At 39.9% G+C, this 15,891-nt stretch overlaps 1 protein-coding gene across 12 annotated transcripts; it reads right to left on the reverse strand.

Moving 5' to 3' along the window:
• Nucleotides 1-926: 926 nt before the first annotated feature.
• LOC110800562 (uncharacterized) lies at nucleotides 927-15,605 on the reverse strand. 12 transcript variants are annotated; one of them, XR_008921102.1, is made up of 6 exons: nucleotides 15,219-15,605; nucleotides 14,221-14,772; nucleotides 13,749-13,829; nucleotides 13,473-13,530; nucleotides 1,537-1,660; nucleotides 927-1,179 (listed from the first exon to the last, which is right to left on the reverse strand). XR_008921102.1 is itself a non-coding variant. In XM_056828633.1 (6 exons), the coding sequence occupies exons 2-6, from the start codon at nucleotides 14,413-14,415 to the stop codon at nucleotides 1,148-1,150; spliced, it is 324 nt and encodes a 107-aa protein (XP_056684611.1). In that variant the 5' UTR covers nucleotides 14,416-14,772; nucleotides 15,219-15,604; the 3' UTR covers nucleotides 927-1,147. The 12 variants fall into 12 exon arrangements, 2 of the variants coding, with proteins under 2 accessions (XP_056684611.1, XP_021861568.1); XM_056828633.1 differs by lacking the exon at nucleotides 13,473-13,530 and having other exon boundaries at nucleotides 14,221-14,303; nucleotides 14,412-14,772; nucleotides 15,219-15,604; XR_008921099.1 differs by lacking the exon at nucleotides 1,537-1,660 and having other exon boundaries at nucleotides 15,219-15,603.
• Nucleotides 15,606-15,891: the final 286 nt, after the last annotated feature.

A 15,891-nucleotide genomic window follows, 5' to 3' on the forward strand; every position in this document is an offset into this window, starting at 1 on the left:
TGAGTTCAGCTATTTCATAATGTTTACGGACGATTTTAGTAGATATGACTATATTAACCTAATGAAACACAAGTCTGAATCGTTTGAGAAATTCCGAGAATTTCAAAATGAAGTAGAGAATCAACATGGCAAGAAAATCAAAGCTCTAAGATCGGATCGAGGAGGTGAATATCTTAGCCACGAGTTTGATGACCATCTAAAAGAATGCGGTACTCTTTCTGAATAGACTACTCCGGGGACACCTCAATGGAATGGAGTATCGGACCGGAGAAACAGGACCTTACTCGATATGGTCAGGTCAATGATGGGTCAAGCCAAACTTCCTTTACAATTTTGGGGACATGCGTTGCAAACTGCAACACTCACACTGAATCGTGCTCCGTCAAAAGCTGTTGAAAACACTCCATACGAATTATGGACTGGGAAACTTCCAAAGTTGTCTTTTCTGAATATTTGGGGTTGCGAGGCATAGGTCAAGCGATTAATTTCGGACAAGCTCGAACCAAAATCTGACAAGTGTTTCTTCGTTGGGTATCCAAAAGAAACAAAGGGTTATTATTTCTACAACAAGTCAGACAACACTACGACATAAATTGCTTTTAATAGCGCTTAATAATGTTTTTAACAGCGCTTCTTGAAGCCCTGTTGATGGCTCGGCTATTAAAAGTAAAAGGTACCTTTAATAGGGCTTTTGAAAAGCGCTGTTATATGTAATAGTAGGATAATTCAAATGTTTCTTTCATAGGACATTATAAGCTATTAAAGAAACGTTATTAAAGATTTGGCGCCATCTTTTAAATTAATTTCTAATAGCGGATGTATATGAAACGCTATCAAAAGCTTTATATATATATATTTATAATATAGCAGAAAAATATTTCATTTTTTGCCTCAAATAACACCATATATTAAAGAATAGTAAATAGTTCAAAATTAATTTTCAAACCTCAATTAAAAGCATTTTTGCCATTGTCACAATAATAAAACCGATTACATAAATCCAAATTAAAATTCTAAACACTAAACTACATAAAATACATTAATCAATAGTCTTATGTATGTTGGTTCCTTCAACATAACCAAGTGATTATACAATTGTTGAACAACATGGCGCACCCATTCGATTCTTACTTCGTCAATCTGCTCTTCATAACTTGGAAACTGACAATCTGAAAAGTACTGCGAAACAATGGGGTATAAGAATTCATACATATATATAAGGGAAAAAAACCGAAAGAATTAGTATTACCATAAACATTAAATATCATACATGAAGAAGAAAATGAATTTCACATTTTGGAAAAGAATTGCAGATAATGCCTTGCTGATATATTATAAATTAAAGGTGCAAAGATGGATCAAAGATGGATGCCTTGAAAAAACGGACTCAAAAACCAAGAGGTTCATCCGGGATGTCACTAGTTAACAGGGAACGATTCTTATTAATAGGTTATGAGTGTAACAAACCAATGAATAAGTTAGTATTTGTTGATTGGTTAGGCAACAAACTGACATGAACCGTACTAGTTGACATACGTGAAACCAACAACAAGAGCAGCCATCCCCTTTGACATAGCAACACAGCAGCAGACAAGTACAACATCGGCAGGACAGTTGAACAAGGACAGGAGAAGCAAGAAGAGAGAACACAATGTAGTTGCTGCTAGAAGACAAGAAAAACATTAAATGTCATCTACTCAGCTTTGTATAAATAAGAAGAAAGGCATAGAGAATTTGTGTGTGTATTCTTGTGTGTGTATTGTTATCAGGTTGTGGGTGAATTTGTGAGTTCTTTGCACTAACGTTGGATGAAATTCCCAGCATACATTCACAGTAGAAGCGAGTCCATAACAGAACAACGAGTGCATGATAGAAGTAAAAATATAAATTGTATTCCTCTAAAAGCTCATGGTCTGCAGATATCGGTCTAGAATAGCATAAGCTGACCATAACAACTCAACATACAGCTGCAAATTGCAACAGAACTCACCTGCTCTAATTGAAAAGAAAGAGTCTACAAGAACACAACTCCCCCTTAGAAAATCTACTCTAATTGAAAAGATAGAGTTTATGAGAACACAACTGTTCTATTCTGATGTAACTTATTTTAATGGTTTGGTAGCTGACAGGAAAAAAAATTCTACAATTTACAATAATACTAATATATGGTTTTTATGGGAACCTATAGATTAAACAACCTCAAGAGGGTGTGGCAGTAAGCAGATACTAAAAATCTGCAGTTTACACAACCTCAAGAGGCATGGAAGCAAACAGAAACAACGCAGCACTATAGATTGGATGATGATGCTCATTAAAATTCAACACAAACGCCTCACATTAGACTCTGACGCTATTATGGCTTAGTTCTCCTAATCTTTGTAAGTCTCTGAAAATATAGAGTAATAGAGGATAGAAGGCTAGTGTAGACACCTACTCTTGTCCCCATTCCCGCAAGGGAAAGGTTCGATGATGAAAGCATAAAAACTCCACTTGACAACGCATCTCCTATAAAATAAACGAATCTCAATTCCCCTTTTCATTTCACCCGAAACCAGCTATTTATGGAAACCTGCTAAAAATAGTAATTGCGGTAAAAAGTAGCTTCTAAAAGTGGCAAAATCATAAAAGATAGAAACCTGTCAGAATTAGGTGTTGCATTCCAACATAAATCCTAAATGAGATAGAAAAATGCGAGAATCCTATTCCTAATATGATTCGAAAATAAGAGTTACGTATTAATTGAAATCCTAACGAGCCTAGAGTTCGTAACGGGCCCAGACGCATTCCGTCACAAAATTAATACTTGCTAAAAGACTCGAATTAATCTCAAACTCTACGGATTTCAGGAATCCGAATCTGACAAAGAATTCGGCCCAGACATCACTTTCAACGCCCAGAGCTGGGCGCCGAAATCTTTGACGCCCAGCCATGGGCGCTGAAATTGCATGGATCTCTATTTTCAACGCCCAGCCCTGGGCGCCGAAATCTTTGACGCCCAGAGCTGGGCGGCGAAATTACCTGGGACGTGTTTTTTCCTAATTCTTTGCGGATTAGAACTCTGCAATTCTATCTTTCCACGAACTCTTCCCTATAAATAGGCCCCTAGTTTCGACGTGAAACAGACACACGACAACACATAATATATTCTGAGTATTGACTCTAAACCCCTTAGCCTAAGCCTTTCGCTGCGAAACTGTTCACGCGTTCTGTCGCAATCGATCCATAAATCGAACAGAACGTATCCTGTCCCATAATTGAGATTCGTTAAATAAAATGGAGAAATAGCAAAGTCAAAGTGGTTAGTTTTCTGAGAACCGTGACGCACCTCTCAAGGGTGCGTCGTAATGTGTCCCTTTTCGATGATTTAACTGCTTTCCTCGCCCTTTTTATGAACTGTTAAACTAACCTAATTTGATTGTTCTATCACGCCTAAAAAATATAATATTTTTGGGAAATCGGATTATCATGCTAGGTCCCTTAATGCTATTTAAATCAGATAATCACGATCGAATTAGTATTATATGTTGCATATTGCTAAAATCAATTCAGATTAGTTTAATAGTTAACGCATGTCCCTTCAATTATTTATGCTGAGCTAGTAAGGATATCCTGCCTCTGGAGTTATCGACGAGCGAATTACTCATCTCGGTAGTTACAGTCCCCCGAACCCTCAATCTCTACCTTGCGGGTGTATATTGAGAGATCCCCACACCAGGGATCACAAGGGAACCTACGGCCGTCGTGGTCAAACATAATTGCACTCCCTTTATGTCACGATAACCGGGTTTTGTCAGTTTTTCTCATTGTCGTTGAAAACTGAATGGCGACTCCTATATTATTAGTCAATTGGGTGTATACTCACAGGAAATCCAATTACACTTGATTGAATAAAAAGAATCGTCACACCCACGAGGGACAGGTCACGCATTAGCCTCGCGCTTTTTCGACCCCCTCACAGTGGCGACTCCACTGGGGATAGTGAAGGTAATACTCGTGCTTGTAGGTAATCAAAATAGCCGAAGGGTGAAACGATCCTACCCCGCGTTTATTTCCCCATCAAGTTGGGACGACCTGAAAATCAGCATATTAATGTGAACGGGCAGAACATCATAACGAATCTCGGCTCCCTCGGGAGTTGGGACTAAGGATACCTTTTTCGCCAATAGGGGGTGCATACGCCGCGCATGTTTCCCACTCGGTGCTTGTGCAGGTAGTACACCTATCCCGAACCCAATCGCTCGCTCATTAGGTCCCTCTCGCCTGCATGCCCCCTTGGCTTGCATTTGCGGGTTGGCCTCTTGAGCGAAATTCGTCTGTTGAAGACACTACCTCGACCGGGGCATGTGTTGGATCTACGATAGAAACGGTACCAGGCCAGGCGCAAATAAACTACCCATAGAAGCCTATCATAAACTACATGGCGTATTTAATTTTCAAATCCATGTTTGTAATGTAGTTATGTGTAGCGAAATATGTGATTGTGTGTGACAAACTATCCTAGAAAACCAACGACCTTAAAAACTGCCCAAACATTCATAGACTAATTGGCCAAAGAGTTACAGAAAAACGTGTTCCGCAAACCCGAGTGATCGCCACAAAATAAGCGACGCTCGGGATGGCCTGTAACGAATCCCACAAAACGCTGTTACGCGTAAAGGACGTTATTAGGCAAGCACGCAAATCGAAGTCGCATAAACAGAAAACAGAAAACGAGAACCAGCCAGGGACGAATTTTCAACGCCCCTGGCTGGGCGCCAGAATTTCTCACGCCCCACGCTGGGCGCTGAAGTTGCTGCTTGGCCTTCTGGTCAAGCGCAGCAGCCTCGGTGCCCACGCATGAAGAAAATACGTAGCAAAAAAAAAAAACAACTTTTCGTAATTGCTACGAGGGCGTATGAAAAAGCACTCGATTCTAAAAGTGACTTATAAAAAATAAATAACTCTTTGTGTCGTTGTTAGGCGTCCTACGACGACAATGCTCGGCACCAAAACCGAGCATGCTAATTAAACGACCTTGAATGTCACACAGGCAAAATATTCAAAAAATAATGTTCGAATTAGAGTCTTCAAGAAAAAAAAAAAAAAATCCGAGTCTAGACTAGGCTATGCCAAAATACAACCCAAATCCTAAGTCTTAGTTGTCTTATCCATAGAATCGGTCCTAATGCTTGGTGTCGTTCTACGAGTTAAAAGGTTAAACCATATTGAGTCTCCCTTCCTAACATTTAAATCAACAAACACCCCTATGTAATGGTCATCCCTTGCTAAGAGTCTACGGCCTCAATACTCTCTCACCAATGAAAAGAATATATTATAGTATTTGCAAAATGGAAACGGTCACGTTCTGAAAATCATTCCCCCATAGTCGCACAACCCCCAAAGTGAACCTAAGGTGTCAACACCATTAGCAAAGAAAAAATTAATGGCCTCAAGGCTTATAATCACATTGGGTCACGACTATCATAGTCCTCTCGAGTCACTCACTACTTGAAATACTATTAAGTACGGACTAAAAGATTTTGCATGAATGCAACATGACCAACCATGAAAATACCCAAATCGGCATACCAATAGGGCTACCATTGGGGTAAAGCAATACACACTAAGAGAGAAGCCGCACCAATGATTCTAGTCTTGCGAAAATAAAAATTCGATCTCCCCAACTAACTACCTTGCCAACATTAAGCAAAATGGCGCATGACAAATGAACACCCAAGGGTTAAAATCTAAAGTGTCAACCAACGAAAGTTATGGTCCAATTAGCCTAAGTCTGAAAGTTTGCTTGGTCAAGTATTATAGTCTTACGCCACGTCATTATTTTGAGTCTAGGCCACCTCCTTGTATTCATACACGGGTTATATTAAGAAAGATTAATGAAAGTTTGAATCTAAATCACAACTTCCAATTAAATCCCGAAAACTGTAAAAAACTATTTTCGATGTAATTCTTTCGTTAAATTTCAATAAGGTAAAAACAACATTTTGAATCTACGCTATTTGCACATTTTAAGAAACGACTAAATACGCTTGCAAAGTAAGATAATTTAAAAGTCCACCCTAGGCCTACTAAAATTAAAGGTCCACTATAGGCCTACCAAACGAGGCTCACTCAGTCTCGCCTTGTGACTCAAAGACCATAACCATCTACCTTTTAGCCCAAATAAAAAAATTGAAGGATTTATATTAGGGAGAAATCCCATGCAAAAAGGAAAAAATAGAAAGAGAAAAAAGAGAGCGAAAAGAGCAAGCCACGAAATGCTTAAAAAAGAGAAAGAGAAAAGGGAGAGCGAAAAAGAGCCATGAAATACTTAGCCCATACCTCCCAAAGTGCGAAACCTACCCAAATAAACGAAGGAAAAGAATTGAGTCAACCAATCCAAATCATAAAATTCTACGATGTCTACCCTTTCCAATCCTTATGCTCTTAGACGCATTCGCTCTGGGGTCCCTGTTCAGCTCATCTAACCCATCCATGTTCTCATTGCCATAACCCAAGAAACCATTACCTCGACTCTTGTTCTTGAACTTGTTGTCAACTGCAAACCACGCACGACCATTGACACGTGCGTCATACCCATTGTTTCCAAAGCCCAAAACCTGTTCTTACACCACCATTAGCATAATGACCATATAACTTGTGTGGATACATCCTGTTGATATACCCTTAAGCCGTCCCCATACCACTCATTGACCTTGGTTGATTTAAACTCATGGCACTAGCTTGAGGCTGCAAATTGTGAGCCCTAGCAGGTGTAATCCTCATGCTCGACTAATACCTATACAACTTATCCTATCTCATTGAACCCATCTTTCAAGCCGTCTTGAGTCACAAACAAAAAAAGGGAAACAAATGAAAGTGCAAAAAAAATAATAAAATGTGAATAATAAAAAAGAAACTTTGCAAAAGCGCCTCTAAAGTTAGTCTAAAAAGGAAAAGAAGCATTTAGCGCACCAAAAAAAAAGATCCACCCAGAAATAATTTTCAGCGCCCACAGCTGGGCGCCGAAATCTTTAGCGCCCCAGCCTGGGCGCTGAATCTCTCTGCTTGCTAAAATTTGTCCAGAAGTGCTCGTCATTTTATCCGCACATGCACGGAAAAATAACGAACACTTGGGGGGGTACAACACGTATTCAGATATACGTACCACCAAAAAATACATGTACTCAAAATGAATATAAAACAAATATAAAACAAATTTTTGGCAGTAGATTTAAATAATAATAAACTTCCCTTATTCTACCGTTTCAAATATGTTTCCACCTCAGAACGTACTTGTTTAAAATCGGAATTCTAAAAAACCATTTTCTAGCCTAAGAACTACGCAAGAACTGATTCCAAATTAAATCTATTTAAGGCGGATACGTAGGCAATCCATGATTCGGTCCAACCAATTTGCAAAAATATTAAAGCCTATAGAATAACAAGAATAAAAATAGAAGTCCCTTATTGAAATTTAATTACTTGCAACCCAAGTCGAAAGAAAGATTTAAGTCAAAAGAAGAATCCAAGTCATCAAGATGCCAAAATTAATGAGCACACATCGAAAAATAATAAGGGCACATACCCTTGCCAGAAGGAGCACTCACACTCCTAGGCACTTAGCCAAGACTCAAAAGACCGCTTTGCCTCAATTGAATGGGGGCTAGTGCAAGCGTCCATGACCTCTAAAGAACTCAACTTGACCCTCCCTAAAGCGAACTAACTCACTTAAAGACTTTCTTTCACCACTAGACACAGTCATGATCGCCAACAAGTAGTAAGGTCAGTAAGCTTGCAATAAAGAGGATTGTTCTACGGCACTGCCCCATCGTTCCTTCGAACTCAGGGCACCCGTTCATGGTAATTCAAATGCCTGCTAATCCCCTTTGAAAAAATAAATGGTACATTGTCAATAGGACTTGGCACTTAACCAAGGCTCACCCTACTCAGACATATGACACGGGCATCTAAAATCGAAATCTAAAAGCATCATTAATGGGAAAACATAATAGCAACTGGGGGCTAAAAAAATTGAAATGAAAGAGCTAGGGAAAGAACTAAGTATACCCTAACCTCTTATACAGACATACACCAAGTAAATCTAAGTCAATTTGAAAACGGTTTATATTCCCGCAATTCTGGAAAAGATGGCCTTAAAAGCCTAAAGCATATGCCAAACGGGCACAAGTATATCTTGACGCCTGCACCCTGGCTTCCAGCAAATCCTTAGACAGCATTCCAAAAATCGTAACAGTATTTTGATTCACTCATGTAATCCTGTACGAACCCTTCTATAAGTCAACCTACTTAGGACACCTCGGATTGTACACGGTAGGATTCGGATTTTTATATAATTTTTCAAATGATTTCTAAAGACTTCTTCGAACATAATAAAGTGTCGTTTGGTTTAAGCTAAGTATGCGTTTATCTCAATTTTGCAAGTGAGTCAAAAGATTTCCAAATATGATTATGGGTAAAGAAAGGCACCTAGATTTTGGACAAGGCACACTTCAACATGTGACTACCTTGACCATGGCAATGTCGCACAATACGTCATCTACAAGAGAAGTAGCAAAATCACTACTCGAACATACCTCGCACTAAACGAGTCTGGTTCAAACTATTCATGATCCGTGTCACCATGAATGCATAAAAACGTATGCCAAGCATTATAGCACCAAGCTAATCCCGTTGCTACAGTTGGGGGCTTGGGAAAAACACTCTAAAAATGCTCGAAGTGACGATTTTATCGTAAATTCTCGACGCTAATGCTATACATACGTCATAGGGGATCAATCCTAAGCTTTAATCGTGCAAAATGAACCTTTGAATGGCTACAACCCCTCCCAAATTCTAAGCACTACTTAGAATATATAAAGTCACCCCACTAACAAGGGTAACTGAAAATCGCGAGTCACCAAAACTCCGATCAAGCTACTGCACATAACGCTCGCCCTATAAAGCGCCCGTTACACAGTCTACATCGTTCCAAAGCAAAAGCGAAAGAAAAAAAAATCAAAAAAACTGTCAAAGTACTGCCCAGAAATCATTTTCAACGCCCAGAGCTGGGCGCCGATATCTTTAACGCCCCAGCCTGGGCGCTGAATCTTTCTGCTAGCCAAGTTTTGCCCAGATACAAAAACAAGAAAGAAATACCTGTGAATCATCGCATCGAACAAGCCGTGCAAACCCACGCAGAAGGTGCTACACTTGTTCGAGCACCTGAACGATTCAGCACGATGAAGTACTCCAAATAATGATATCCCAACACTTGGAGGAATGTTCTAAGACACGCCGTTAGGCCACACAAGCCTGCGTTGCACCATAATCCCGCAGTACAAGTCTAAAAAAGAGTAAGGCATATTGCACTAAGGAACATGTGTAAAAGAGGCAAAGACTACTTATCAAAATGCAAGCCCCACGACTTCTACATTAAGGATTAAAGGTAGCAAAATATTACCTACCACGAAAGGGATAGCTCGCTACTACACGAGCGGAACCCCAAGGCATCTTTCTCGAAAGAACCTACAAAAATCGTACGCCAAAATGAAGCATCCCAACATGCATACTTGGGAGCTCCAAGCTACGAAACAACCATAGAAAAAAAAAATCTCGAAGCAAATGTTTGAACAATCGAAAGGGCACGATGTTTGAGCCCACTTCATGAATGGGCCTGAACCCTATCAAACTTCTAAGCAAACTATTCAAAATCAGTCGTTGCTCAAAAAAAAAAAATGAAACAATTCAAGTAATCTGATTAATGGACCGCACACAACGGCCATTCTATGAACGCTCGTTCGCACATACATATCATCATTCACGAACACGTTCAAAAAATATAAGAGCGATCAAAGTCTTACACCTCAAGGTATGTTCCTCGGGCCATATAGACTCGCCCGACTATTGCAATAACTGTACGCCTTAAGAGCAACAGTTCCTTAAAATAATCGCCCCAAAGCGACAAGCACCGTAGTCCACCAATCGGCTACGGCTTCTCAAGAAAATCATCACATTCTAAAAACAAAGAAAAAAACAAAAGAAAAGAGAATACATAAAACTTCCAAGTGAAATAAACGAATGAACAAGAGGCCAACTGTGTCATCAAAACACCAGCCCGAACAACACTTTCAACGCCCCACCTGGGCGTGAATTATTTCAACGCCCAGGCTGGGCGCCAAAATTGTACCCATGCTCAAAAAAGGCCCTAACTTCTAGTAGGCCCTGCCATACTCAAAGGTCGCTCGCACATACGAGCATGATCCCAAACATGATTACAAGATGCGAAAAACAACCGACGAGCCCCAGTGCTTGGGGGCTCACGAAAAAAATAGACTCCAACGAGGAGCGCGCGATCAAAATCACAATCCCGGACTGCGCCATGCACCATGTCATGTTTGGATATCTCAAAAAGTATATTGTTAAACAAAATATACAGAGTGTGGACCCACTTATAGGACACATCTAAAAATATTACGACCCACCAACAGGTTGTAATCACCAAAAGCTCTTCTACATAGGCAAAATAAGAAATTCAAAAATGGGCTCGCCTACCCTCAGCGGGTGGGGTCTATGTCACTAGCCGCGCAGGTCCTCAGTTTTTCGAAGAATAAAGTCTTCAAATTTAAAATAGGCTCGCCATCTTCAGCCGGCGGGGTCTACGGCGCAAACCACGTAGGTTCTTATTTTCAAAAAAAAAAACAAAAATTTCAAAACAGATTCGTCCACTTCTATCGGACAGGGCGTCCACCCTCAGCGGACAGGCTCGCCATCTTCAGCCGGCGGGGTCTACGGCGCAAACCACGTAGGTCCTTATTTTCAAAAATAAACAAAAATTTCAAAACAGATTCGTCCACTTCTATCGGACGGGGGGTCCACCCTCAGCGGACAAGCTCGCCATCTTCAGCCGGCGGGGTCTACGTCACAAACCGCGTAGGTCCTTATTTTCAAAAACATTAAACAGATTCGTACACTTCTATCGGACGGGGGGTCCACCCTCAGCGCACAGGCTCGCCATCTTCAGCCGGCGGGGTCTACGTCACAAACCGCGTAGGTCCTTTTTTTCAAAAACATCAAACAGATTCGTCCACTTCTATCGGACGGGGGGTCCACCCTCAGCGGACAGGCTCGCCCACCTTCAGCGGGCGGGATCTGCGTCACTAACAGCGCAGGTCCTTAGTCGCTGCAGCGATAACTTTTATTGGTTTTCCCTTTTTCCAAAAATTAAAGGATTGGTTTGTTGGATTTTCCTTCATTTTACGTCTTATAAAAACAAGGGGGTTTTCTCGTTTAGCTAGCTCTGAAAATGAGAATCTTTAAAAACGTTTTACCTCGTGATTGGGCTTGGCCAGGCCCAATTACACTTTACAGCTTTAATTTCGAAAACATCTGTAGTTACTCCCAATGACAAAGTGAGGGAGTTTCTACGCATCTTTAGATCCTTCCAATGACAAAGTGAGGAAGTTTCTATACTATCAGTTGACAAATCCCAATGACACGTGAGGGATATGTCGACACTTCAAAGGAGGACCCTTAAGTCAAATGTTATCACTCGGGGGCTCGTGAGACCCTCGCAAAACAGGTCACCTACACCATGGCTTGTGTGACGCACTCCGTCTAATACGTTGACCATCGTCTTACTCCAAGACTCAGTCAAAGTGGGGGCTAACTGTAGACACCTACTTTTGTCCCCATTCCCGCAAGGGAAAGGTTCGATGATGAAAGCATAAAAACTCCACTTGACAACGCATCTCCTATAAAATAAACGAATCTCAATTCCCCTTTTCATTTCACCCGAAACCAGCTATTTATGGAAACCTGCTAAAAATAGTAACTGCCGTAAAAAGTAGCTTCTAAAAGTGGCAAAATCATAAAAGATAGAAACCTGTCAGAATTAGGTGTTGCATTCCAACATAAATCCTAAATGAGATAGAAAACTGCGAGAATCCTATTCCTAATATGATTCGAAAATAAGAGTTACGTATTAATTGAAATCCTAACGAGCCTAGAGTTCGTAACGGGCCCAGACGCATTCCGTCACAAAATTAATACTTGCTAAAAGACTCGAATTAATCTCAAACTCTACGGATTTCAGGAATCCGAATCTGACAAAGAATTCGGCCCAGACATCACTTTCAACGCCCAGAGCTGGGCGCCGAAATCTTTGACGCCCAGCCCTGGGCGCTGAAATTGCATGGATCTCTATTTTCAACGCCCAGCCCTGGGCGCCGAAATCTTTGACGCCCAGAGCTGGGCGGCGAAATTACCTGGGACGTGTTTTTTCCTAATTCTTTGCGGATTAGAACTCTGCAATTCTATCTTTCCACGAACTCTTCCCTATAAATAGGCCCCTAGTTTCGACGTGAAACAGACACACGACAACACATAATATATTCTGAGTATTGACTCTAAACCCCTTAGCCTAAGCCTTTCGCTGCGAAACTGTTCACGCGTTCTGTCGCAATCGATCCATAAATCGAACAGAACGTATCCTGTCCCATAATTAAGATTCGTTAAATAAAAAGGAGAAATAGCAAAGTCAAAGTGGTTAGTTTTCTGAGAACCGTGACGCACCTCTCAAGGGGGCGTCGTAATATGTCCCTTTTCGATGATTTAACTGCTTTCCTCGCCCTTTCTATGAACTGTTAAACTAACCTAATTTGATTGTTCTATCACGCCTAACAAATATAATATTTTTGGGAAATCGGATTATCATGCTAGGTCCCTTAATGCTATTAACAAATATAATATTTTTGGGAAATCGGATTATCATGCTAGGTCCCTTAATGCTATTTAAATCAGATAATCACGATCGAATTAGTATTCTATGTTGCATATTGCTAAAATCAATTCAGATTATTTTAATAGTTAACGCATGTCCCTTTAATTATTTATGCTGAGCTAGTAAGGATATCCTGCCTCTGGAGTTATCGACGAGCGAATTACTCCTCTCGGTAGTTACAGTCCCCCGAAACCTCAATCTCTACCTTGCGGGTGTATATTGAGAGATCCCCACACCAGGGATCACAAGGGAACCTACGGCCGTCGTGGTCAAACATAATTGCACTCCCTTTATGTCACGATAACCGGGTTTCGTCAGTTTTTCTCATTGTCGTTGAAAACTGAATGACGACTCCTATATTATTAGTCAATTGGGTGTATACTCACAGGAAATCCAATTACACTTGATTGAATAAAAAGAATCGTCACACCCACGAGGGACAGGTCACGCATTAGGCTCGCGCTTTTTCGACCCCCTCACAGCTAGAAACCCACAGTCATGTCTAGCGACAAAACTTCTTCAAGAACAATAATAAAGTAGCACGATTGCATATCCTAAACTAAGCATATCGTAAGTATCAGGCAATGTAACTCAGTTCAGCTCATGGAGAAGCATATAGTACACAAAGAAAGTCACAATTTTCATACAAGAACCTTGGACGCACATCTGTTTGTTCAATATCAAAAAAAGATACATAAAGATCTATCCCATGTACCATTTCATTGTAGGTATTGATGGCTACCGAGTATTCTGGCAGACTGTAGTTCCAAATTCTGAAAAGTTCCAAAGAGGTAATTAAGACACTAGTTAATGAAAGGAGGGAGCAGAATTTTGATTTGTGCTAACCTTCCCTCACATCTTTCTTTTGGTTTGTAACATTTAGTTACTAACTTAAACATCAGTTATGTAGTGTAACTATAGTACTATTAGTTACTAACTCAGCTTGTTATGCCATGAATTTAGCCTTTTTAAAGTAGTTTAGTTAGCTTACCAGGTTGCGCCTATTAAAGATCTTTATGCTCAGCTCGTCATCCCATTTGATTTGCCGGAAGGCCTCAATTGTATCCAGTGCCTGCACCATTTATAGGTAACTTTGCTGATTATCAACAATTCATCTTCATATTTGATTATGCATTCCTCACATATAATATTACAGACAACAATTGTAAGATCTTGTGCACTATACCTTAAGCTAAGCTGCAAGTTTGGGCCTACCTTTTGTGATATTATACTTGTGCAAATTAATCTTTAAATAAAGGATAGTATCTTCGTACAAATGGAGCATACACAACAGCAGCATGGTCACAAAAATAGCAGCAAATATTTTCAGAGAAACATCAGCACAACAACTGACATTATGAACTAATACTCTTATCGGTCTATGCAATATGTTCACAAACCAAGTTCTAAATTGACAGAAGCCTATAAAGAGATGTTTAAATGAATTACTAAGTCTGACTGACCGCACTAAACTGGGCACCGAGCAGGAAAGGCCATTCGTGATTGTATTTCAAAAAACACTCTTCCAAATTGTCGAAAGCATTAGCTAGAATTGAACAAGAAGAGAAATGTAAAATATTACTCACAGATGAAAAGCAATAAACCAATGACTAAGCTAAGTCTATATTAATGAAGGCACGCTTCTTATTCTTACTCATTTCATCCTCTGAACGAGTTCCTCTAGAGTAAAAGAAAAGAGTAGGGTTTCACTTGTCACTGTAGATTCTTTCTTAGCAGGATCCTGCTGGTACAATATCACCCCATCGTACTACGGAGTTCTTCAAGGTTCAACAACCTTATATAGTCTTAACTCTCATAAATAAAATCAAGTGAAAAGTAATACCAGTTAACTTGGACAACATATATCATAATCCAATTCACCCTTTAAAAATGAAAATAGATGCAAGCTAGCTACAAGATAACCTGCGTAGCTCTCCCCGGTAAGAAAAAATTCCGTAGATTTGTATTCAGGAAACTTCAGCAACCATTCACAAAAAATGTAAGCATATCCTTAGCTGTCAAAAAAGTTGCAACATTTTACATCAAAAACAAGCATGATACTTGCAGAATCACAACATTCAACAAAATTTGGTGAGAAGAAAATGATTCTAGTCATATTAGAGGTTGCATCCCCAGTATTATAAATTTATAATCAGTTGAAGTGTTGGAATACAACCATCTCACTCCAGCAGGCGACCCCAAAAAGAGGAGAAATGACGCTATAAACAACGAATTGCATCACAGGATATAACACCACAAAATGTCTAAAAACTAATATAATTAATCAATAACAAAACATAAGTTGCTCTAAAAATCAAATGTCGAGGAGCCCAATTATGCAAAAACCTAATATATAAACCTAAATCAGAAATCTATTTTGAAAACCTAAGACTTAAACTTGTGAGTTATGCAAAAGACTTAAAATCAAAACTTTATGAGAGAAAATTGAAGAAGCTCGTACCCCAAATAAACCCAATCGAAACCACAATCTAGGAATTACAGTGCCACAAGCACCGACATCACCGCCCACAACACCGCCGTCGCCACACCGTTGCCATAGGCGCTAAAATATCAAGGACAGTAGAGGAGGAGATACGAGAGGAGATAGGGGATGATATAAGGAGGAGAGAGATGGAGATGTAAAGAGGTGAGGATGGAGGCATAGAGAAATCTCCGTGAGGTAAGGAAGAAAGAGATAGAGATGCGAGGAGGTGAGGAGGTGAGGATGGAGGCGGAGAGCAATCGATCTCCGTGATTGATATTTCTCTTAGGCGGTTTTTTTCATTTATTTTCTAAATATTTTAATAGTGTTTCAATTGAAACCACTATAACAGGTAAACAGGATGTGCATATGAGAGCGCTTATCGTAAAAGCGCTATTAAATGCTTTATTTGATACCTTTAATAGGGAAATGGGTAAAAGCTCTATTAAAAAAGCGCTATAAAATCATATTTCTGTAGTAGTGCAACAAGGTTTTCGTTGCTCGTGACGGTGTATTTTTGGAAAGAAATCATATTTCCAAATTGACAAGTGGGAGAATAATAGACCTCGAAGAGATTCGAGACGAACAACGAACTAAGAACTCTTTAGAAGCAGTTCAGGTTGATGAACCGCCAAGGTCTTTAGAAGAGCCA

Source organism: Spinacia oleracea, chromosome 5 (assembly GCF_020520425.1).
Source record: "Spinacia oleracea cultivar Varoflay chromosome 5, BTI_SOV_V1, whole genome shotgun sequence".
Taxonomy (NCBI): domain Eukaryota; kingdom Viridiplantae; phylum Streptophyta; class Magnoliopsida; order Caryophyllales; family Amaranthaceae; genus Spinacia; species Spinacia oleracea.

Bases quoted from the DNA above. Each gene is read 5' to 3' on its own strand.
- LOC110800562 (XM_022005876.2), bottom strand. The intron at 13,830-14,220 runs GTCAGTCAGACT...TAAATGGTGCAG, and splicing joins TCGGTGCCCAGTTTAGTGCG to GCACTGGATACAATTGAGGC. The intron at 1,180-13,748 runs GTAAGCTAACTA...ATTGTTTCGCAG, and splicing joins TCTTTAATAGGCGCAACCTG to TACTTTTCAGATTGTCAGTT.